This window comes from Schistocerca nitens, chromosome 6 (assembly GCF_023898315.1).
Source record: "Schistocerca nitens isolate TAMUIC-IGC-003100 chromosome 6, iqSchNite1.1, whole genome shotgun sequence".
Taxonomy (NCBI): domain Eukaryota; kingdom Metazoa; phylum Arthropoda; class Insecta; order Orthoptera; family Acrididae; genus Schistocerca; species Schistocerca nitens.
The window spans coordinates 373,241,190-373,266,756 of record NC_064619.1 but is presented as its reverse complement, the minus strand read 5'-3'; the positions used below and the strand labels follow the sequence as shown (position 1 = coordinate 373,266,756).

The following is a 25,567-nucleotide window of genomic DNA, read 5'->3' as shown; positions in this document are numbered from 1 at the left end:
TGTGGATCCTAGACAGTTGGAGATCATTACACACAATTTCCTCCAAGATGATTGCAGTGTGCTTAACAACTTGTGGAGCTCTACCAGTGATGTTGACTTATAGATGTACATTGTACTCTCAATTATCTGCTATAATTGTGGACTTGAAAACTGCGGATAACCAGTAATTAAAGTACATTAATGTATTAGAGTTGTTAAAAAAACAAAAATTAAATACAATGTCTTAATTAAAGTCACTTAACTAATGTTTGTAATAAATTCTACTTTATTCATCATATTATATGTGAAGATACAGTACTTCCAAAGAATAGAGTGCAAACCAATTTCACATAATAACAAAATAGTCTTGAATTGATTTCTGTCTCAGTGAGGTAGCTTGTCTTTTACATCTCGCACTACAAATTTTACACAGCACCAACGTTTCAGAAAGTTGAACATCTTTTTGCTGTTCCTGGTAGTCCAGTAATCTTTGGCCTGTTGAAGTGCTAATGCATGACTGATTACTGTTTCTCAAATTAGAGGAATGTTGTCATCTTCGTTACTGTTATTCACCCTCTTTGGATTTCCCTTGTACTCATTGAACAGTAGTGCTGTCACTCAACATCACATGACTTGGCTCTGTGTGGTCCACATCAAACCATTCATAAATATTTTGTTTGTCAACAGTTTTCAACCATGGAATACTTTTCAAAACAGCTGTTAATGTTGCTGATGAGCAGTCTTAGTTGTCATTGGAATCACTGATTTAACCAATTTTAGGGTTAATGTTTCTCCATGAGTTGGCTATGGTTGATTGTTTTACATCATGTTACGCCTTTTACACTTCAAAAATGGTGTCTAGCACAGTTAATTGTTTCAAAAACATTTGAAGATTGCTGCCCTCATCTATAAGTTTTTGTAACAGATTGGCTCTAGAATTTTCTTTATGGCAGCAATGACTCGCTGATTTAAGGTAAATATTTTATAAATGTCATCCCATCATCCGATTTCAGAACAACTTAATTCGGATGTGATGTTGGAGTGTCCAGTAACAGTACAGTCCTTGCACGTTGACCCTTCAGTGTTAAATGTTCTTGCACATGTGGCATAAAGCAATTATGGATCCATGTTTGAAATACTGTGCCATCCATCCAGGCCCCTTTCTAGTGAAAATAGCCGACAGTTAAATTGGGCATTTCTTTTCCTTTGAAACAGCACAGTTTTTTAGCTTTACGTATTATACCAAGCTTAACTTTATGTGATCTCATACCGTTAGCACAGCACATCACAGTTTTCCTTTCCTTACTTCATTTATAACCAGGCACACTACAAACTGTCTCAGAATCTGAAGCCTTTGTTGGTGAACACTTCCAAAACAGCCTTGTCTTCGTTGTATATTTGCTCCAGTTCCAAATTTTCTTGTGCAATAAACTCTTGGAAATCATTACAAAATTCAAAACCACCCTTATTATCTGAACTTAATGTTTCTCCTCGGATGGTAATCTTGCGGATACCATGACAGTATTTAAATTTGGTTAGCCAGCTGGAAGATGCAATAAAATCTCCTTCAATACCCAAGGATTTGAAGAGAAACTGATCCTATTTGGTACATATTGGGCCAGATACTTCTGTGCCCTCTGCTCTTTTCTGCTGACACCAATCCAGTGTGGCTGTATGCAGTTCTGTGATATAGATAATTTCAGAGCCTTCCGCTCTGACAAACCTGTAGATGGATCGAAACTGCTAGCAAATTGAATTATTTTTTCTTTGTTTTTCCAGATATCACGGATTATAAATCATTTCTAGATTCCACATATCAGTTCTGCCATCTTGAAGTTTTTGTATCATTTCCAGTTTCCGCTGTTTCATTAACACAACACACACATTGTTTATTACACTGTGATGTAACACGATGTTATCATCACTGGCGAACACTTCCCGGTAAAAGAAAAATGTTCACTAGCTTAATAAATAAGTAAATAAATTAAAAAAATGGGAATAATAGGCCATGGATAATCTGCTCACAGATAATCAAGAGTTTACTCACAAGGGAATCAAGAGTTTACTCGCAAAGGACCTCTGTCTTTTGAATAGAGAGAAAGCAAGGGATGTACCTCAATCATTGATTTCTTCCACATCTTAACAGCTCTTGCAAATATGGCTTAAAAGACTTCTCTACCTGATAAAAGTGTTGGCTGAAATGAAGCTGGCAGCATGGAAATATGTTTAGCAAGCCAGTCTGGATGCCGTATAGCCAGTTGGTTGTATTTATATGCAGTTAACAACTGCAGTTTGTATGTGTTTCTCACTTTGATGCAATGACTGTGCAAGTTGGGACATGGAAATTCAGAAGTTTGAACGTGGGAGGGAAGCTAGGAAACCTGTAAAGGGGAATGCAAAGGCTCAGTCTAGATGTAATGGGGTCAGTGAAGAGAAATGGAAAGACGATGAGGATTTCTGGTAAGATGACTATAGGGTAATATCAACAGCAACAGAAAATAGTATAATGGGGATAGGATTCATTAGGAATAGGCAAGTAGGGGAGTGTGTGAGTCACGTTGAACAGTTCACTGATCGGGTTGTTCTCATTAGAATCAACAGCATATCAACACTGACAACGATAGTTCAGATATAGATGCTGTTGTCAGCACTGAAGATGAAGAGATAGAGGAAGTACATGAGGATATTGAATGGTTAATTCAATACGTAAATGCAGATGAAAATCTGTCACCTGGGAATGGAATGTGTTTGTAAGGGAAGGATTAGAAGAAAGGGTTATGGGAGAATATGGGCTTGGTACTGGGAATGAGAGAGGAGAAACACTAATTGAGCTCTACAGTAAATTTCAGCTAGTAATAATGAATACTCTGTTCACAAATCACAAGAGGAGGTGGTATACTTGGAAAAGGCAGGGAGAAATGGGAAGATTTAATTTAGATTACATCATGCTCAGGCACAGATTCCAAAATCAGATACTCTGCTGTAAAGTGTATTCAGGAGCAGATGTAGAATCGGATCACAATGTAGTAGTGATGAAGAGTAGCCTGAAGTTTGAGACTATTCAGGAAGAATCAACATGCAAAGAAGTGGATATGGAAGTACTAAGGAATGAAGAGATATGCCTGAAGTTCTGTAAAGCTATAGGTACTGCGGTAAGAAATAGCTCAGTAGGCAATTCATTGAAGAGGAACGGGCTTTTCTATAAAGGACAATCACAGACGTTGGAAATAAAAACTTAGATGCAAAGGACATTAGTGCGAAGAAACCATGCGTAACAGAAGAAATAATACAGTTGATCGATGAAAGAAGGAGAGGCAAAAATGTTCAGGGAGGCTGGGGAATTCAGAAATATAAGTAACTTAGGAATGAAATAAATAAGAAGTGCCAGGGAAGCTAAGGCGAGATGGCTGTATGAAACGTGAAGCAATTGAAAAAGAAATGAATGTCGAAAGGACTGACTCGGCATGTAGAAAGTCAAAAAAGTCTTTGGTGAAATTAAAAGCAAGGGTGGTAACATTAAGGTGTAATCGGAATTCTACTGTTAAATGAAATTGAGTGAGTGGATAATTGGAAAGAGTACAGTGAAGACCTCTATGAGGGCGAAGACTTGTCTGATGTTATAAAAGAAGAAACAGGAGTTGATACAGAGGAGATAGGGGGACCAAGTATTAGAACTGGAATCTGTAATTTAAAACAGCTTCAAAGACTTAACATCAAATAAGGCAGAAGGGATACCATCACAATTTCTAAAATTGTTGGGGGAAGTGCAACAAAATGGCTGTTCACGTTGGTGTGTTGAGTGTACGAGTCTGGCGATATACTATCTGACTTTCAGAAAAAAATATCGTGTACACAGTTCCGAAGACTGCAAGAGCTGACAAGTGTGAGAATTATCGCACAATCAACTTAACAACTTGCACTTCCAAGTTGTGAAAAGTATAACATATAGAAGAATGGAAAAGAAAATTGAGAATGTGTTAGATGACGATCAGTTTGGCTCATGGAAAGGTAAAGGCACGCACCAGAGAGGCAGTTCTGTCATTGCAGTTGATAATGGAAACAAGACTAAAGAAAAATCAAGACCTGTTCATAGGATTTGGTGACCTAGAAAAAGCATTTGACAATATCAAATGGTGCAAGATGTTTGAAATTCTGAGAAAAAGAGGGGTAAGCTACAGGGAGAGATGGATAATATACAACATGTACAAGAGCCAAAGGCAAATAATAAGGGTGGAAGGCGAAGAACAAAGTGCTCAAATTAAAAAGGTAGTAAGACATGGACGCAGTCTTTTGCCCCTACTTTTCAATCTATACATCGAAAAAGCAAAGATGGAAATAAAAGAAAGCATTAAGAATGGAATTAAAATTTGAGGTTAAAGGATATCAATGATTAAGATTTGCTGATGACATTGCTATCCTCAGCAAAAATGAAGAAGAATTATAGGACGTGCTGAAAGGAATGGACAGTCTAATGAGTACAGAATATGAATTGAGAGTAAATTGAAGAAAGATGAAAGTAATGAGAAGTAACAGAAATAAGAACAGTGAGAAACGTAATATCAGTAACTTGAAGTTAAGGCAGCAAAATAACCAATAGAAGATGGAGCAAGGACATCAAAAGCAGACTAGCAATGGCAAAAAGGGCATTCCCGGCCAAGGGAAGTGTACTAGTACCAAACATGGACCTTAATTTGTGGAAGAAATTTCTGAGAATGTACATTTGGAGCACAGCATTGTATGGTAGTGAAACGTACTGTGGGAATACTGGGACAGAAAAGAATTGAAGCATTTGAGGTGTGGTGCTACAGGCGGATGTTGAACATTTGGTGGACTGATAAGGTAAGGAATGAGGAGGTTCTGTGCAGAATAGGAGAGGAAAGGAATATGTGGAAAACACTGATAAGGAGATGGGACAAGATGATAGGACACTCGTTAAGACATCTGGGAATAGATATATGGAGCGGTAGAGGCTAAAAACTGTGAAGAAAGACAGAGATTGTAATACATCAAGCAAATAATTGAAGATGTAAGTTGCACATACTACTCTGAGATGAAGAGGTTGACACAGGAGAGGAATTTGTGATGGACCGCAAGACTGCCAGAAGGGCCGGGGGGGGGGGGGGGGGGGAGGTTTTCTTCGTAGTCTCTTTCCTGTTATTTGGAAGATAATAACAAGTAGAAAACATTCATCAGCATTGTTTTATGGAAGACGCCAAACATCTTAATGGCTTGAGAGTGCTTACAGTATTGTTACCATAATTAATGTTTCTTTTAGCTTCTTATAGTACTTCCTTACCCTCTACTTTTTCTGCATATCCCCCCACCATTCCCTGCTCTCTCTGTTAGCTTTTTCGTGTAAATTTGCCACACATTAATAAATTGCTGGTTGATTTGTGGTTAACATCTTGAAATTTCAGTATGTACACATATTCGTGCTTACGAATTTTCACCTTTAAAGCCAACATTACTGTTTGTTTGTTCCTGTGTGTTGTGAAAAATTACAACAGTGTCAAATAAGAGTAAAGACTAAAGGAAATAATAGCACAAAAACAGGAAGAGTTAAATATAAAATTTTGTTTAGTTTGTAATGAAGTGGAACTTACAGAAGGAGAAAAGGTTCTTTATTCATACATTGCTAAGTACTGTCAGCCAATTATGGGAGTTCGTATCGGGTTTCAGATTACCTCCATTATTATTGGTTTACCTGTTAATTTTTGGGTGTAAAAATTTGTTTCTTTTTCTTCCAGATCTTTTATTGATACTTTTTATAAAAGTGAAGTAAATAATGATTCAGATAGTGTGGATAAAAATATCTTGGAAATATATTCAAGTCTGCTGAGTAGGATCGAAAAGCAGTATCCAAGCAAATTTGATGCAGCTGTTTGTAAACTGATGACAAACTCCAATACATCTGACAAGTGCAAGGAGTTGCTTCATTTTATGCCTGATGCAGCATTAAGGCAAGGAAATACAGCACTGTTTGAAAAGATAAATCACCCATCAGCAGATGTTCGCATAAAGGCAATAGAATATATGGGTTCGAAGTACATGAAAATTAAGGTAAGACTTCAGTATTATTTTAGTTTCAACAGTTTCAACAGCCATAACAAATTCTGCTTGCCTGTTGGATGCAGTAAACTTCCCTTTATTTTGCTTCCTTTTCTACAAAATTTCAACTTTGAAGCTAACCAAAGCATGACTGTTCTAATGGGTTGTGCTTATGTATAAATTTGAAAATGTCTTCACACCCAAAACTGTGTACTAATAGAAACAAAATAAAAGGAAGTTTTGCTTTATACAATGGCAACCAGTGTGGTATAATGCCAGACTTCAATGTTACATTGATTTATGCATTGTATTGCTTCTTAGGTGTTTTTTTCTGATTACCAATATGTTCATATATTAGAAAGTTTTCTAAATAAAATGAAGCTGTAGGTTTTGATAACTTAGTTTACGGGGAGCGTTTGAAAAGTCTGTGCAAAAATAAAAACTACTTACGTGTTTGGGGTAACCCTTTTTTATTTTTCGACATAGTCTCCTTTTAGACTTATACACTTTGTCCAACACTGTTCTAATTTGTTGATCCCTTCCGAATAATAATAATTGTCCAAGTGTGCAAAATAATAGCTGTTAGTTGGTGCAATCGCCTCCTCGTTTGAATAAAATCTTTGTCCCGCCAACCATTTCTTCAAATTGCGGAACAAATAGTAGTCTGAGGGAGCCAAGTCCGAAGAATAGGGGGGATGTGAAACGAGTTGGAATCCTGTTTCCATTAATTTTGCGATCACAATTGCTGAGGTGTGTGCTGGTGCACTGTCGTGACAGAAAAGGACTTTCTTGCGGTCCAATCGCCGATGTTGTTCTTGTAGCTCGAGTTTCAGATGGTCCAATAATGATGAATAATATGCACCTGTAACAGTTTTACCCTTTTCCCGATAGTTGATGAGGATTATCCCTTGCGAATCCCAAAAGACAGTTGCCATAACCTATCTGGCCGAAGGACTGGTCTTCGCCTTTTTTGGTGCAGATTATCCCTTGGTAACCCATTGTTTAGATTGTTGTTTGGTCTTAGGAGTATAGTAATGTATCCATGTTTCATCCACAGTGACGAAATGACGCTTAAAGCCCTGCAAATTCTTCCTGAACAGCTGCAAACCATCCTTGCATCACCTCGGATGACTCCGTTTTTGGCCAAGTGTGAGCAATCGCGGAACCATCTTGCGGATAGCTTTCTCACGTTCAAATGTTTATGCAAAATATTATGTACCCATTCATTCGAGATGCCTACAGCACTACCAATCTGACGCATTTTAACTCTTCTGTCATCCATCACCATATCATGGATTTTATCAATGATTTCTGGAGTCGTAACCTCCACAGGACGTCCAGAATGTAGCATCATTTGTGCCCATATGGCCACTCCGAAAATTTTGAAACCACTTGTAAACTGTTCTAATCGAAGGTGCAGAGTCACTGTAATGTTTGTCAAGCTTCTCTTTAGTCTCCTGACGCATTTTGCCTTTCATAAAGTAATGTTTAATCACCACATGAAATTCTTCGTCGTCCATTTTTTGACAGCCACTTGACTTTCTTGATTCACACAAGTGCCAAACACAAATAAATGGACCAAAATGGCTGAAACTTGGTGTGCGTTCTTTCCAGACATGCTACTAACTAAACATGACCTCGATACGCACCGGTGGTGCCATCTCTCGGACTTCGCACGGACTTTTCAAACATCCCTCATACTTACATGAAACCTAGACTGATTTTCCGGTTATGCAAATACCATCAAAAATTACTTTTAACCCTTGTTGTTGACTTATTTATCAGGGTAAATTCCATATATAAAGCAGATTTGTTTGTAATGGATGTAATTTTCCCATTTACTACTGACCAAGGTCAAATTTGGCTCTTTATTTTTGAGTGTCCAGCCATGCTAATGATTTTATTTTTTTCTGGTCCGATGTTTGTGTGGAGTGAAAACAAGACTGCCTATAAATTACACAGTGGATTTTTGTTTGACTTTCCATAGCCAAACAAAGAGAGGGAAATGGAAAAAATAGAGTATCAAATTGGCTAGTGTGAGGTATAGTTTTGCAAAGAAAGATTTAAATGCTTGAAAGTAATCAGAGTACTTGAGAAAAACTTCATTACCAGTTTGAGCGATCATTGAAATATTTCATGAGCAACTGCTGCTGTATAAACGAAGTGTCAAAAACATGTCAAATCGCTGCATACATTGAAACCTCTAACTTTATCTTGATCTACATGCTGTTAATAATATTAAAATGCTGATTTATATTCAAATATTGTATATTTCATGCTTTCTGAATTAAACTGGAATTTTTTTTAAGAAAAGGAAAAACAACAGTCAAATGTCTTATTAAATGAGTTGTCTAAAAGTAAGGTATAAAATAGGTTAGAGAAATGTTTGAAGCAACTTTGAAAGATGTTTGAAATCATATACAGCAAACGAGGTGCTGAATGAGAATTTAAAAATTAGTATTTAACTTAGAATCGTAGAATTTATGGACTACTAGAGGGCATTTGTGTGGTGCATTATGTAAACTGTGCAGTCTCATTTGCTGAACATGATTTCAATCATCATTAAAAGTCATGCCAATTTTTTCTTTAATCTGTTTTATTTCTTTCATTTAGGCAAATCATTTCACAAAACATTGGACCATTTTTCTTTCAAATTTTCTTTTTCTTATATGTAAAAGTGGGGTACCAACCTAGCTGGGCACCCAAAAATATAATGTCTATCAATTGCACTTCAAGATGATAAAAGGTGATGAAATGTGTTGTTTCTTTTACAGCAGTGATTGCTTAGCATTTAAGTTAATGAAAACATAATTGTTTTAGCAAGTTTTGTGTAGACTCTAATGCAATAAAATAACCCTTGCTCTCTTTCTCCTCGTGTGTGTGTGTGTGTGTGTGTGTGTGTGTGTGTGTGTGTGTGTGTGTGTGTTCTCTCATTTTAATAGTTCGCTAATACAGTTAGATATGGCAGTTTACTGTGATAATGTGTGAAGACCATCCGTAATACCACAACTGCATGGAGTATCTTTCATGTGATAAATTTTGCAGCTATGGCAGTGTGGTGAATAGTGCTATAAACACTGTGAAATCTGCATAATATTTCAAAGTGTATGAAATGTTGCGCAGTGATATAACCTTTTTTTAAAAAATGAGATACAGATAAAACTCTTTTGGGAAATGAAAATTAGGCATCATATGGTAGTTATAGGGAACAAAGCTTCATTTGCATAGTTTATTCTAGACTATTAATCTTTGAGCGTATCATGCATGAAATATTTTTGCTTTCTTGCAGAAGAATTATTGAAGTACCCAGGTGATGGAAAATTCAACTCAAAACTGAATTGTGCTTCCTGAATCGAAAAGGAATGCAGTCATTTTATCTTATACATTGAAACCTTTTTCCCAAGTGCAGAAGAAACATATACAGCTTTACTGTTGGGAGGCACATTGCAGTGCCGAGAACTGTTAATTTTTTACTTTAAAATAAAAACTCCTTGAAAATAGCTTCGAAAACAATTTTAATAAACACTCTTAAAATTGAATGGCAAGTGTTTATTTGATAGGAAAAAATGATAGTCAACATAGAATGCTACGTTAGATAATAAAATATTATTGTTTAATATTTACATTTAATTTAATTATATTTAATTTTGTGGCTAAATGCGGTTTATAACAGATGAAATGAAGTTCTGAATGTTATGTGAAAGTTATCTCTTCTTCAACAAATTCATTATGCTAGTTTGCTTAAGAGATCTTCAGTGTGAGATTTGTGAGAAAACATCGGTTCTCAGTGAATGTAGACCCACTGGAAAGCTGTCGAGTACAGACACTTACCACATGGTAGGAAATTTTGGACGAGTTTATTATGTTTACGGCAAGTGTTACAATTACTGAGCAGCTCTTCCATCCTCACCTTCTGTTGTATGTTATCAAATATGTTACCTTTTCAAACTTTGATTACTTTTGTTATGAAATTTGTTGTACTAAATTTCTATTGTATTTTCCTCTTGATCTTGTAGTATGTGCTAATTAAGTTTGTTGGAAAACTAATGTGTTTGAAACGGTTTTCTGAGTATTTCAAACATTGGAAAATCCAGGATGGAATAATGACAACATTATGAAAAAGATACAGTGGAAATGCTAAGTCACAGATATGCGACCCAAAAAGACTGTCAGACAAAGCTTTCGGCCAAACATGCTTCATCAGACTAGATAACAAACACAGACACACTCATGCAGATGAAACTTATACACACATGACTGCAGCCTCTGGCTGCTAAAGCCGGACTGCAAGCAGCAGTGCATGAATGGAGAAGCAAAGTGGGTGGTGGGGTTAAGGAGGAGGTTGTGGTGGGAAGGCCCATCCCAGAACCTCTCCCGGAGTCCATCTCTCTCCCCATCCCTATCGCTCTGTACACTCTTACCTTCTACGTGCTTCCTAAATTCCATAAACCTAATCACTCAGGATGCTCCATTGCGGCCGGTTATTGTGAGAATCTCCGAACTTGCAGACCAACACCTTAAGCCTATTACCCAACAACCTGCCCTCCTTTATAAAAGATACTGACAATTTCCTCCTCCTCACTATTGATGCTGCCTCCCTTTACACCAACATCCCTAATGCCCATGGCCTTGCCACTATTGAACAGTACGTTTCCCAACGCTCGATGGATTCCAAACCTACGACCTCCTTTCTAGCCGCCATGACCAACTATATCCTCATACACAGTTACTTCTCTTTTGAAGGCATCACTTCAAACAAATTTGGGTTACGGCTATGGGCACCTGCATAACACCATCCTATGCGAACCTATTCATGGGCCATCTAGAGAAATCCATTCTAACCATCCAGAATACCGAACCCCTCACTTGGTTCACATTCATTGATGATGTCTTTGTAATCTGGATTGAGGGTGAGGGCACAATATCCACATTTCTCTAGAAGCTCAACATAATCTCGCCCGTTCACTTCATCTGGTCCTCCTCACCCAACAAGCCACTTTCCTAGATGTTGACTTCTGTCTCAAAGATGGCCATATTCAGTATCTCTGTCCATATTAAAACTACCAACCACCAGCAATACCTACAGTTTGACAGCTGCCACCCATTCCATACAAGAAGTCCCTTCCATACTGCCTAGCCACCTATAGCTGTTGTATCCCTACTGACGAGCAGTCGCTCCCGAAAAACATCAAGAGTCTCGTTGAGACCTTTACAGACCTAATTACCCTCCAGTCTATGTACAAAAACAGATCTCCCATGCCTTATCTCACCAGGTGAGGTAGAGGGCAGGGGGAGGGAGGGGGGGGACAGAAAAGGAGAGAAGTAAAACAACTATGGGTGCATTGGTGGAATAGAGGGCTGTGTACTGCTGTAATGAGAACAGGGAAGGGGATAGGTGAATAAAGGACAATGACTAACAATGTTTCGAAGCCAGGAGGGTTACAGGAACATAGGGTATATTGTAGGGAGAGTTCCCACCTGTGGAATTCAGAAAAGATGGTGTTGGTGGGAAGAATCCAGATGGCACAGGTTGTGAAGAAGTCAGAAGAACATTGTGTTGGGTAGCATGCCCAGCAACTGGGTGGTCCAGGTGTTTTGTGGCCACAGTTTGCTAATGGCCATTCATGTGTACAGACAGCTTGTTGATTGTGATGCCTATGTAGAATGCTGCACAGTGGTTGCAGCTTAGCTAGTAGGTTATATGAGTGGTTTCACAGATAGCTGTGCCTTTGATGGAATGAGTGATGCTTGTGACTGGACTGGAGTAGGTGGTGGTGGGAGAATGTACGGGAAAGGTCTTGCATGTAGGTGTATTAGAGGGAAAAGAACCATGAGGCAAGGGGTTGGGAGCAGGGGTTGTGTAGGGATGGACAAGAATATTGTGTAGATTCAGTGGGCAGCGGAATACCACTGTGGAAAGGGTGGGAAAGATAATGGGTATGACATTCCTCATTTCAGGGCATAGCGAGAGGCAGTTGCAACCGTGTCGGAGAATGTGATTCCGTTGTTCCAGTCCTGGTGATATTGAGTAATGAGGGGAATGCTTGTCTGTGACCATACTGACTGGTCATTGACTGGAAATGGCTTTGTTTGCCTACTTGGAGACCGTTTGCTGCCATTCATGGACTGCATGTTTCCAAACAAAGATGGAATTTTTATGAATGATGATGTGCCATGACCCGGGCCCACAGTTGTTTGCGATTGGCTTGAAGAACATTCTCATCAGTTCGAATGAATGATTTGGCCACCCGGATCACCTGACATTAATCCCATTGAACATTTATGGGACATAGTCAAGAGGTCAGTTCGTGCACAAAATACTGTACTGGGAACAGTTTCACAGTATGGGCAGCTACAAAGGCAGCATAGCTCAGTATTTCTGCAGTGAACTTCCAACAACTTGCAAAGTCTGTGCTATGTAGAGTTGGTACACTATGCCAGCAAAAAGGAGTCCCGACACAATAGTATGAAATATCCCATGACTTCTGTCACTGCAGTGTGGATGCTACCTAAAACATCATGTACACAGTGTACCTGTTGTCAGTAGTACTGATTTTACCATAATAGAAACCTGCATACAACTTAAAGTTTGCACCAAAACTAAAAGAATAAATTATTAGTGCTCATTAACAAGCCTTTTTCCTCAGAGAAATAAATCCATTGCACTACATTGTCTGCTTAGGGAAATTCAGTAGGATCTACACCAAAAAGTGCTGAACTTAAGATCCTTTCTCTGAAACAACCCAGCCAGTGAAAGCCGGCAACATAATAATGATAGGATTCAGTGATTACCACATGCACTGGAATTAGTGTTAGGTACTAGACCTTGAAATTTCAGATATTTATTAATAAAAAAGTTAGAAAAAGTGGTGTAATTTGTGTAGCAAAAGCTTGATTTATAGGCAGTAAAACTGCCAAATGCAAAGTAACAATTGCTATATTTCTTATAAGTTCATGCAGGTATGGGTGTCAGCAGTGTAAATATAGCTTCACTCAAAAGGAGATGTTTTCATTGCTTGGATATCCCAAGAACAATATGAAAGAACCTCCTATAATTACAATAAGAAAATGAAAGAACCTTCTATAATTACAATGATAAAATGAAATTCAAAGATAAATAAAAAATGTAGAATTGCTTTAGCTGAAGAACTCCACACAACGTATGAGTTGAACAACTCAATAAAGAGCTGCAAATCATGAGATTAAATAGCAGTTATGCACATGTGCAAGTCAAACAGTTGTGACCAATTCCCGAAAATTATCAGCTTATTTCTGATGGTTCCCAGCCGGATGTGTCTGGTTTGGAACATCTGTTCGAACAGGTTACTGTGAATCAGGGCAAACTGAAAGTAGTTAGCTGCACTTCCTGAATGCTGTTTCAGTACTGCATATGCTGATGATGGTTTTGGTCTGCTGCTTGTAAAGACCTGCTATCCTGCAGCTGCCAAATCTGAGCAATTTTACTTAGGATCAAAAAATAGTGATTTGCGGTGTTTGTTATTGGTGGTCTTGTAATAGTGACATTTGAAGCATTTACATGATACCTTCCCTGGATGGGGCCTCCCGGTTGACAATGCCATACAATCATTTCATTTCTGTATAATATCCCCAGGTTGCTCATCACTTTTTTGCGTGTGTGCGGCAAGCTTGGGGTTCTTAGCAATTGCGGTATTTTTCTCTTCGTATGCCGCAGTTCTATTCTGTGGCTATTTCTTTCCATTTGACTAAACCTTCAACGGATACCCTATTTAACGTTGACTCACAGCCATTCCTCTGGTCTCTCATGTCAGTTTCTCAATTTTACTTTTCTGTTAAATCCTACTCACCTTTCTGTTTATTTACAAATGGCCATGATTACATGGTTTGATCTCCATGTTCAAAATTTTTCTCATTTGGGGAAGCTTGTCCAATATCCTGTCTAACGACAGACCATATGAGGAGTTGCAGGTGTCTCTATATGGTGGTTGGTAGCCCTTGACTATGCAAAGAACATGCTGCTGGTACCTGCTACATTTCCTCCTTATGAATGCTGAGGAGTTGCATCTATCTCATTTATGATCTGCAGACTACAGGCAACAGTCTTTCTGCCTGGTGGCCAGTGCTTAGGTGGGATGGCTCACTTTGAAGAACATTTGGTTGGAGTAGGTGGCATCGTAGCAGACCAATTGACTGAAGAGAATTAAGTTGAACCATACGGGTGATCTTATAGTCCCAGCAGTCTTACCAGGGTGATCAACTCACTTTAATATGGGAGGATAGAACCTCAATAAATTTCCCTCATTAGGTACAAATCGAGATAAAAGCTGACCTGTCAAGAAGGAAAGAGATGTGTGCCTCAAATTCCAAGTCTGTATGAGGACTGACAATGAATCCTTAAATACCAAACCATTATTATTTGTGGACGAAACGGAAGACGCGTATAGTGACTTCACCTCAATAAACAAAATATGAAACAGATCTGTAATACTCAGTCACGGTCATTACTAAGCTGCAGCGAATTCAGCAGCATCTGAGTCACAACTACCTCTCACAGGAATCTAAATACATTCGAAGGTATAATCTTCCACAGGAACATTATACCTGAAACAAATGAAGAATTATATGCTGATCTGAAATGGTATCAAGTCAGTTTTATCCTTCAGATCCAATGAAGGCTTAAAAATAACAAAGTAGACATTCGAGCAATTATCTTGGACATTAAGGGTGGCTTACTACCAGTGTTACGGTCTGTTGGGGTGATGAAAAACCTTATGTACCACCCATCATGAAGTGCTTCAAATGTATGAAATTTGGCCATGTGTCATTTAGGTGTGCAAATGAACCTATCTACAGAGATCGCAGATGACTAATACACAGGGTGGCCCCGCCCACCCTCTGTACCACCATCTTACTGCATCAGTTATGGAGAGGATCACCCCCCCCCCCCCCCCCACACACACACACATTGATCACCAAGGCGCCATGTTGCAAGAAGAGAATATACTATCCAAGAGTTCAAGATCTTTGATCATTTAATGTATCAGGAAACCAGATGACAGCAAGTTACTCCCCAAAAAGTAACCCTTCCATCAAAGACAAACATACCCTCCTTCCTTGCCACTGGGCCCTGTCAGCCACCTTAGTTAATACATTCATATGATGGAGGGGACTCCCCAGCTTCCCCTCTCTCTTACATCTGCATCTGTGCTGGGTACCTCACCCTTCTCCACTCATGTAATAAAGATCTCTACCTGACTGAAATCTCCTAGCAGAGGGATGCTCTCTTCTGGTCCTACTATCCAACCACCACAACCCAGTCCTCTAATAACTACCAGCAGCTGCAAGAGGTGCGGACATCAGGTCTCAGAACAACCCATTCCTCATCTGTACCAGACTCAGATCCTGATACTCCTCCTACCGAATCCAAATCGCACAAGGAGGAAAAAAGAAGAAACCAAATTTCAATACAGATCCAGTAGCTCCAGATTCCTTTTAAGTCTCCTCCTCTGCTGTTGAAATCATGCAATCAGGTGACAACCAACACCTAGTGCCAACCCAAACCGAATTGTGATAAACAATTGTATTCTTTACTTACTGTCATTAGACTTACGTGCAGACACAATCCAATGGAATTGTAATGATCACTGTTGCCACATTGCTGACAAACACTTGCCCTTGCTTTAACCAGTGGTTTGCATAGCTCTTGAGGAAACCTGATTTCTTACGACACATTCACCCATTTTATGTAATTGGCAAGCCTATTATAAGAACAGAACTGGTCCTGAAAGAGGGTGTAGTGGGGCATGTCATCTAGTGGCCGAATATCACTTAATGCCATGATGGAAGCAGTGGCAGTGTGCCTGAAAAAAGAAGAAGAAGAAGAAGAATAGAATAGAATTACCTTTGTAATGTCTGTTGCCCCATCTGTGCCCCAGGGAGAAAGGGATGGTGTAGTGTGAGATCTTTGATTTGGCTACTCCTATCTTTTCTTGTACTGGGCAGTTTTGAAGCCCATAACCTTATATGGGGCAGCACTAAGACCACTAACTGTGAGAACTCATTAGTTCAGTTGGTTTTAAATCTTGATCTCATATACTAAAAAACAGCTCTCCATTCATTTTAGTACAGCACATGGATGCTTTGCAGCCTTCCACTTTAAGATCTGTTTGTTTTTCCTATTACTCAGTGGAAGGATCATGATGATCTCTATGGTAGTGATCACTACCTGATCATTTTATCCTAGCCACATCAATATTGGACATTGCCCCCCCCCCCCCCCCCCACACACACACACCTCTCATCCCCCACGTTGTGTTCATAAGAATGCTAATTGGCACACATTTAACACATCCTTAATGCTTGATATGCTTCCCTGGGTGATATCACTTTCCTCAAGATCTCTCTGCTGGAAGCCAGTCCTATGGTGGACAGAGGGTGTCACTGAGGTCATTAAATGCACTTCAGCAGTACAGGGTGAGTCAAAAAGGGCTTTCTTTGGAATGATATAGAAATTTATTGAGGTAATTTACAGAATCATTTTGTAGCAAACAACCAAAGTTTGAGTCATGTACGAGGTGCATTCAAGTTCTAAGGCCTCCGATTTTTTTTCTAATTAACTACTCACCCAAAATCGAAGAAACTGGCATTACTTCTCGACGTAATGGCCCTGCAGACGTACACATTTTTCACAACGCTGACGCCATGATTCCATGGCAGCGGCGAAGGCTTCTTTAGGAGTCTGTTTCGACCACTGGAAAATCGCTGAGGCAATAGCAGCACGGCTGGTGAATGTGCGGCCACGGAGAGTGTCTTTCATTGTTGGAAAAAGCCAAAAGTCACTAGGAGCCAGGTCAGGTGAGTAGGGAGCATGAGGAATCACTTCAAAGTTGTTATCACGAAGAAACTGTGGCGTAACGTTAGCTCGATGTGCGTGTGCGTTGTCTTGGTGAAACAGCACACGCGCAGCCCTTCCCAGACGTTTTTGTTGCAGTGCAGGAAGGAATTTGTTCTTCAAAACATTTTCGTAGGATGCACCTGTTACCATAGTGCTCTCTGGAACGCAATGGGTAAGGATTATGCCCTAGCTGTCCCAGAACATGGACACCATCATTTTTTCAGCACTGGCGGTTACCCGAAATTTTTTTGGTGGCGGTGAATCTGTGTGCTTCCATTGAGCTGAGTGGTGCTTTGTTTCTGGATTGAAAAATGGCATCCACGTCTCATCCATTGTCACAACCGACGAAAAGAAAGTCCCATTCATGCTGTCGTTGCACGTCAACATTGCTTGGCAACATGCCACACGGGCAGCCATGTGGTCGTCCGTCAGCATTCGTGGCACCCACCTGGATGACACTTTTCGCATTTTCAGGTCGTCATGCAGGATTGTGTGCACAGAACCCACAGAAATGCCAACTCTGGAGCCGATCTGTTCAACAGTCATTCGGCGATCCCCCAAAACAATTCTCTCCACTTTCTCGATCATGTCGTCAGACCGGCTTGTGCGAGCCCGAGGTTGTTTCGGTTTGTTGTCACACGATGTTCTGCCTTCATTAAACTGTCGCACCCACGAACGCACTTTCGACACATCCATAACTCCATCACCACATGTCTCCTTCAACTGTCGATGAATTTCAATTGGTTTCACACCACGCAAATTCAGAAAACGGATGATTGCACACCGTTCAAGTAAGGAAAACGTCGCCATTTTAAGTATTTAAAACAGTTCTCATTCTCGCTGCTAGCGGTAAAATTCCATCTGCCGTACGGTGCTGCCATATCTGGGACGTATTGACAATGAACGCGGCCTCATTTTAAAACAATGCGCATGTTTCTATCTCTTTCCAGTCCAGAGAAAAAAAATCGGAGGCCTTAGAACTTGAATGCACCTCGTAGTGCATCAGTACCTCATTCCACCATCAGCACAATTAAAATGTCTGTTTTCACTGGTGCGGAGTATGCTCACTGTGTGTTTTGGTTTCATGAAACGAACTCTGCAACTGATGTTCGGTGTAAGTTTTGCACTGAATATGCTAAAAAAACCCCAAGCAGGCCTGCTGTTGCCCTTAGGAAATTGAAAGCGTACGGCCCTTTCTTCTTCATGCAAAAAACCGTCACTGATATTGTCTGTCTGGATACGCTTGAAAACATTTTAATTCCACAGACCAGTGAAGATGACCGAGATGGGCTGGTTTACTACCAGCAAGATTGTGCACTACCTCATTTCCTCACGGAAGTTCGAGATTATCCTTGATAATCACTTCCCAGGTCAGTGGATAGGACATGAAGGGCCAATCACATGGTTACCTCACTTCCCAGACTTGACACCAGTGGATTTCTTTCTCTGGGCTTTCATTGAAGATTGTGTGTGTGTTCCTCCCCTACCAAACGATTTAGCGACCTGAAAAATCAAATCTAAGCTGCCGTTGCACAAGTTACACACGATTTGCTGCAACGAGTGTTGAAAAAAATTGATTACTGATGTTACGTTTGTTGCAACACAAATGCTAGTCACATTGAGTGAAAGTAACACTTGACACTTTCATGTGAAACATGACATTGTTTGCTACAAAATGATACATCTACCAGTTCAGTAAGGTATCTCAATACATTTCTGTATCATTCCAAAGTTGCAAAGTCCTTTTTGACTCACCCTGTTTGTAAATTGACTGATATCCTAGGCTTCCATAAGGATGACACAGTGTAAGCTGGCACTACTTTCACTACTGTCAATGTGGTGATGCACTTCGTCCAAGCATTGTCATGTGTAAACTATCCCCCTCCTGCCTTCTGTTTCCACACAAGACGAACAGATAGTGCCATCCAGTATTTCAATACAGAATCTTTGGAACTCTATAACACATCTCGGCACACAATCAATCTCCCAAAATACAGCTCTGGGCCCTGACTGGATACAAATCAAATGTTAGACTATCTACCTATAAAATGCAAGACCCTCATCTTTATTATTTTTAACTGAATCTGATTTGAGGGCAAGTTCCCACTCGAGTGGAGAGAAAGTATGATTATCAGAGTTTTGTAACCAAGAAACACCCCACAAGAAGCGGATAGCTACAGACCATTCTGTCTTACCAGTGTCCTATGTAAATAGGTTGAGCACATGGTAATTCAGTGACTGTGCTAGACCCTTAGCATGAATGGCCTCTTGTGTAATTCATAGTGTGTATTTCACGTGGGTCGGCCCACTCAGAATGGCTTTTACCCGGTGTCAGCATCTCATAGCTGTCTTCTTTGTCCTCCATAAACCCCGCGACACTACATGGCACCACCACATCCTCATCACCTTGCATGAGTGTGTTGTCTGTTGACTCCACTGATTTTCAGCCAAACTTCTCTCAGCAATCTCTCAGAGACCAAGTCAGTAATTTTTATGGTTTTAGAAAGCATTCTGCAATTGGAGCAAAGCAGCGGTTGGTATAAAATGCCAAAAATCAAATAAAAATAGTCTGGATTGAGTTTTCAGATTTTTATTCGTGAACACCAGATTCAGCCCTTTCCTCAGACCATCCTCAGGCTTTTCCCTGCAATTGTGACTGCTGGAAATGGTAGACGGGGCTATATCCATAGAAGTAAGGATGTCACTTACAGAGCACAATGACAGGTAAGAGCCTGAGGGTGGTCTGAGGAAAGGGCCGAAACAGGTTGCTCATGAATAAAACTCTGAAAATGCGATTGAGACTGTTTTTATTTGATTTTTAGAATTCTTATAGTGCTTCTCATGTAAATAAGAGTCCCATAAGGGACTGACCCTACGACTTATCTTAGAAAATAGATTAAGGAAAGGCAAACCTACATTTCTAGCATTTGTAGACTTAGAGAAAGCTTTTGACAATGTTGACTGGAATAGTCTCTTTCAAATTCTGAAGGTGGCAGGGGTAAAATACAGGGAGCGAAAGGCTATTTACAATTTGTACAGAAACCATATGGCAATTACAAGAGTCGAGGGGCATAAAAGGGATGCAGTGGTTGGGAAGGGGGTGAGACAGGGTTGTAGCCTATCCCTGATGTTATTCAGTCTGTATATTGAGCAAGAAGTAAAGGAAACAAAAGAAAATTTCAGAGTAGGAATTAAAATCCATGGAGAAGAAATAAAAACTTTGAGGTTTGCCGATGACATTGTAATTCTGTCAGAGAGAGCAAAGGACCTGGAAGAGAAGCTGAACGGGATGGACAGTGTCTTGAAAGGAGGATATAAGATGAACATCAACTAAAGCAAAATGGAATGTAGTCAAATTAAATCAGGTGATGCTGCGGGAATTACATTAGGAAATGAGACGCTTAAAGTAGTAAATGAGTTTTGCTATTTCGGGAGCAAAATAACTGATGATGGTCGAAGTAGAGAGGATATAAAATGTAGACTGGCAATGGCAAGGAAAGCGTTTCTGAAGAAGAGAAATTTGTTAACATTGAGTATAGATTTAAGTGTCAGGAAATCGTTTCTGAAAGTATTTGTATGGAGTGTAGCCACGTATGGAAGTGAAACGTGGACGATAAATAGTTTAGACAAGAACAGAATTGAAGCTTTCAAAATGTGGTGCTACAGAAGAATGCTGAAGATTAGATGGGTAGATCACACAACTAATGAGGAGGTATTGAATAGAATTGGAGAGAAGGGAAATTTGTGGCACAACTTGACTAGAAGAATGGATCGGTAGGTAGGGCATATCCTGAGGCATCAAGGGATCACCAATTTAGTATTGGAGGGCAGCGTGGAGGTTAAAGTCGTAGAGGGAGACCAAGCGATGAATACACTAAACAGATTCAGAAGGATGTAGGTTGCAGTAAGTAACGGGACATGAAGAAGCTAGCACAGGATAGAGTAGCATGGAGAGCTGCATCAAACCAGTCTCAGGACTGAAGACCACAACAACGACAAAGGTCAGTGCTGAGTGTGACCGTCTTATTAACAGAAATCAATGGAGTGGGAGCTAGAGTCTCAGCATCCGTATATATTGATGATTTTTGCAAGTACTATAGTGCTTCCAAGATGAGGGTCACTGAGTGTTAACTACAAGGCGCTGTAAGCAAAACAGAATATTTTGCATGTACTCATGCACTCCAGTTTATCTGTGCCAAAAGTTGCATCGTGCATTTTTGCTGACATATAGCTGTCCTTTTTATGAAAGCTTAATCAGGCATGCCAGTTAAAATCTAATGTCCTACATCTCCCAGAGTTTGGGCTGTTCCATCTAGAGGCAGAGATCAACAAGCCATCCAGAACATTTGAATCAATGCCTTCATTTTATGATAATTAAGGTTTCCAGAGACATGGTACTGGTCAAGAATTTCAGTATCAGCTCATCTAACAGTCTATTGGTTATGGCTTCTGCTTACCTCTTCTCAATCCTCTCACTATGTTATGTTTGGGAACACCCTAACATTTCTTGCATTACCAACAGATTCACCTAGACCTTTGTCTTGGCGCAAAGGATGTCATAGAACCCTTGCTTTTTTGCCATTTGTTCCTGTCGATATTCAGGTGAATACTCTAATTCTGTTAGTGTTTATCTGGATGGCTCAAATGCTGAAGGTGGGACAAGCTATGCCTTTACATGCATAAGGACAAGTGAGCAACACTCCCTGCCTAATGGATGCTACTCATTTGTGGCAGGATTTATGGCAGTACACCCAACCCCATCGCATTAGTCTGTCCTCACCTGTAGTGACTGAATGAGGACTGTGCAGGCTATAGCCCACTGTTGTTCTTAGCATTCTTTGACAAGTACAAGATCTTTTCCTAGACTTTTGCAACATTGGGAAAATGAAGGTATTCCTCGTGTTCCCCTATAATATTGGTATTCCGAGGAATGAACTTGTGGATTGGTTAACCACAGAGGATATTGGGAAGGATGCTTTGGAAGTAAAGATAACAGGCTGCAATAGGTGGGCAACATTGTACCACTGACTCTTACATGGAGAGGCCCCCAAGTGTGAGACGGACTTTTTGAAACCATCTTCCTTATGGAGCTGAGTGTAAGATGATCCTGAATACAAGACAACCCCCTCTTCCTGTTTTTTTTTTTTTTTAGCCTCCTTGGGAATATTTTATTTTTAACATAATCTGACTTACCAGAGTCACAAACTGTTTTACTGATACAAAATATCTGCCTAAAAAAAGTTATCATTATACTTATTTTAAACTTCGTTTATTGATTGTCTAAATTTTGATAATAAGAGGAGATAAAAAATAAACAAAAAGAACTGTCTTACCTAATTTTTATTTTCACTTTCTTTATTGCTTACCATCCTTGTGATATCAGTAACTGTAATTGCGAACATCATTGGCATCGTCATTATCACCACCACCATTGTTATCATAATTATTATCACTGGCATCACTATCTTCATTTGTAAACCTACTGACATTTCTTTCTTCCTGACACTCCTCCCATCGTATGTCATCTCCTGAGCCATGCATAACCTTATTGGATATGCAGTGCTTTTTGAATCATTTCACAATAGATTCACTTGAGATTCTTCCCCAGGCAGTAAGGATCCTCCACTGGTCCATCCTGGATACTGGGAGTTTCTTTAACTCCCCCACCCCTCCCCCTCCTCCTACCCCTCCCCCTCCTCCTCCCCTTGCGGTGAAGGTATGGTATCGTTGAAGAAGTCAATCATGGTAAAGCTGTCACATGTCAATCTTAGATTATTTACTCCCAACAACATCCATTACTTGAAGATATGAGGTCATGCTACTATAAATTATTATGAGGGTGAATCAAAAAGAAGTTACACCATCTTGCTGCAAGAGCATACTGTGTGTCATGACCATGGCCAGTGTGTAGTGTGTGACAATAAAGGCTGAAATGTCCGGTAGGATGGGTGGTGTGATATCTTGTTGTGTTATGTATGCGGTGCGGGCTAGGCTCAGTGGAATGTCAACTGGATGTTCATTCAAAATTTGAGGTGTGAGCATCAATCAGATTTCTATGGGCTAAGTGGCTCAATTCCATAGACATTCATTGTGAAATAAAGCGATGTAAGCAATTTGATACTGGACGCACACATCTCACTGGTGAATATTGCAAAGGCAGGCCAGTACCGTTGCAAATGTTGACTGTGTGGATGTGATATTTAGAGAGGATTGGCGCACAACACTGCAGGAAAGTGCCAGCATGCTGAACATTTCGTATGGCAATGTGTTCTCCATTGTTCACCAGCACATTGGATATTATAAACTGTGTGCTGGTTGGGTCCCACAGGTGCTCACAATATTCACAAGGGACAACGTTTCCAATAATCTCTGGCATTTTTTAACAGTATTCTGTGAAGGGCAGTGAGATTCTGTGGCAAATCATCAGAGGGCATGAAACTTGGGTCCACCACTTCTTTGCCGAAACAGAGAGTGCATCAGTGGAATGGGTGCAAACCATATTACCAAGATGAAAGAAGGCCAAGGTCTAACCTTCAGCAGGAAAAGTGATGGCAACAGTGTTCTTTGACGTGAAAGGTGTGGTAGACATGTAATTTATGCCCCAAGGCACGACATTCAACTCTGCTTCATGTTGTCAAACATTAAACTGGTTGTGTAAGACAATTAAAGAAACGCGCCAGGGGAAATTGAGTGCCAGTGTGGTTTCCTTGCATGATAACACAACACTACACATGGCCCGCCAAATGTCAAAACGTCAGAACTGTTGCAGAGATTCAAGTGGGAGGTATGGCAACATCCACCATATAGTTATCATATATTGTGTTCAGCAAGATGAATGAGGACTTTGGTGGATGACGATTCCGAAATGATGAGGAGGTGAAAGCAGCTGTACCAGGTAGTTAGGTAGCACTGGAGACCTACAGGCAGTGCACCCAGCATTACTACTATTCTTGTCTTCTCATTGCCAGAACTCCTTATAGAAACACTTTCAAAGCCCTTTACATCACTAGTAACATTTGATGGCACATTGAAATAAACAGAAATCTGATCAGCATTGCCCTTGTGGCTTAGCAAATAGTCATGCCGTTTCCTAAGATTGATTATATTATGCTAATATGCAAGTAATTTTTCATGATATACCATGGGAAGTCGCTGAGCTATAGCATAGTTCTGTGTTGTAATATAAGAACTGGCCTCTTTATCATTCTCATGCATCAGCCAGTACTTACTTTGAATTCTGTGACACATGCATCTGAAAAATTCTTCTTTCGTCTAGTATCTTCATTCAGATAATTTCTCAAGTAATCGAGCATCATTCATTGTGTTTCTCATGCATTACTGAACAACCTGCTGCTCCAAATAGTGAAAACTTCGTGGTGTAGTTCACTGAAAGTTTGTTGTTCTTTATTTTTCATCTGTTCCACCTATGAACATTTGCGTCTGTGACAGCAAATTTCCTTCCTGCTGCACAGTTGTTTGGGTTATAGTGCACTTCCTGTGTCAGCAGTTTTTACACTGTTGATAACGGTATGATGACTCACGGAAATCAAGACAACCAATCATGAGTAGCCAATGAGAATGTTGTTTTTATTTCTTTCACTTTGTGAATGAAGTTAGCTGATATTTTCTGTCTCTCATACGTATTTAAGTTTTGATACAGGTGACTTTGTAAATTGTGAATATTAGAAAATTACAGCTAAATGATTCTGAGAATGAACATTATAAATATCAGTGTGGCTCATTTGTAAGTGCATTTTAGCACACTTCTAGTATTGTCACATTTCCTGGTTGAAGAGAAATATTCAATAAGCTACGTCAACTTTGACTAATGACAGTGACGCAATGTTAGTGGCTGCTGTGATGTCATATTTTGGTTCGTGTGTTTACAGTTTTGCTTGCAAATTTCAGGTCACAGTGAGTTTTTAGATTTTCTGCATGGGAAACTACAGTGTTGTGGCTTGCAATAATATTTCGTTAATTGAGAACCTGCGACTTATGTACTAGATATTTTGCATTTCAAAACAAAGCATTTTGGTAGCGACAAATATTTATATTGTAGCTTGCTGTTAAACCATAAATTCTTGCTGCTATATTGACAAAATAACACAGATGGAAACTTGAGTGAAAGAAGGGATTACAAATAAAACAGAATTCGAGCAAAATGTGGAATAGAAACAATGAATGCAGTAACACTGATGAAAATACAAAATGATAAAAGGAAGGCGTTAAATAGAAGTTAGTACATAAAAATAATTAAAATCACATGGACAAAGATTCCATAATACATAAAAATAATTCAGATCACAGCGACAAAGATTCAAGATGAAAACACTTGATGGAAGGAGAGCAAATGACAAAGTTAATACGATGATGAAAATGGTGTGACAAAGGATATAAACTGAAAAAATACATTTAGACCAACCGATTGAATAAAAATAATGATCAAGGTAATTTCAATAAAGATTTAAAAATGAAAAATATCAAAGCACTTGGTGGGATTCAAACCCACGATCTTCTGCATGCAAGGAATGTACCTTAACCACTATGCAATGCTGCTACTCTGCATAATACTCTTATTTTTAAATCTCTAGATTCTAGAGGATCCTGTGAAATTCTTTTTTATTGATTACTCACAAATGAGGACCTACACTACCACTCTTAATGCTA

The 25,567-nt window shown here is 39.5% G+C and overlaps 1 protein-coding gene across 1 annotated transcript in view; it reads left to right on the top strand.

Annotated features, from left to right (window-relative positions):
* The window catches only part of LOC126263641 (HEAT repeat-containing protein 1), a 291,901-nt gene that overhangs the window by 64,631 nt on the left and 201,703 nt on the right, over nucleotides 1-25,567 (top strand). Inside the window, exon 5 of the mRNA XM_049960733.1 lies at nucleotides 5,727-6,039. Coding sequence (XP_049816690.1) covers nucleotides 5,727-6,039 — 313 coding nt within the window. The remainder of the gene's footprint in view (nucleotides 1-5,726; nucleotides 6,040-25,567) is intronic.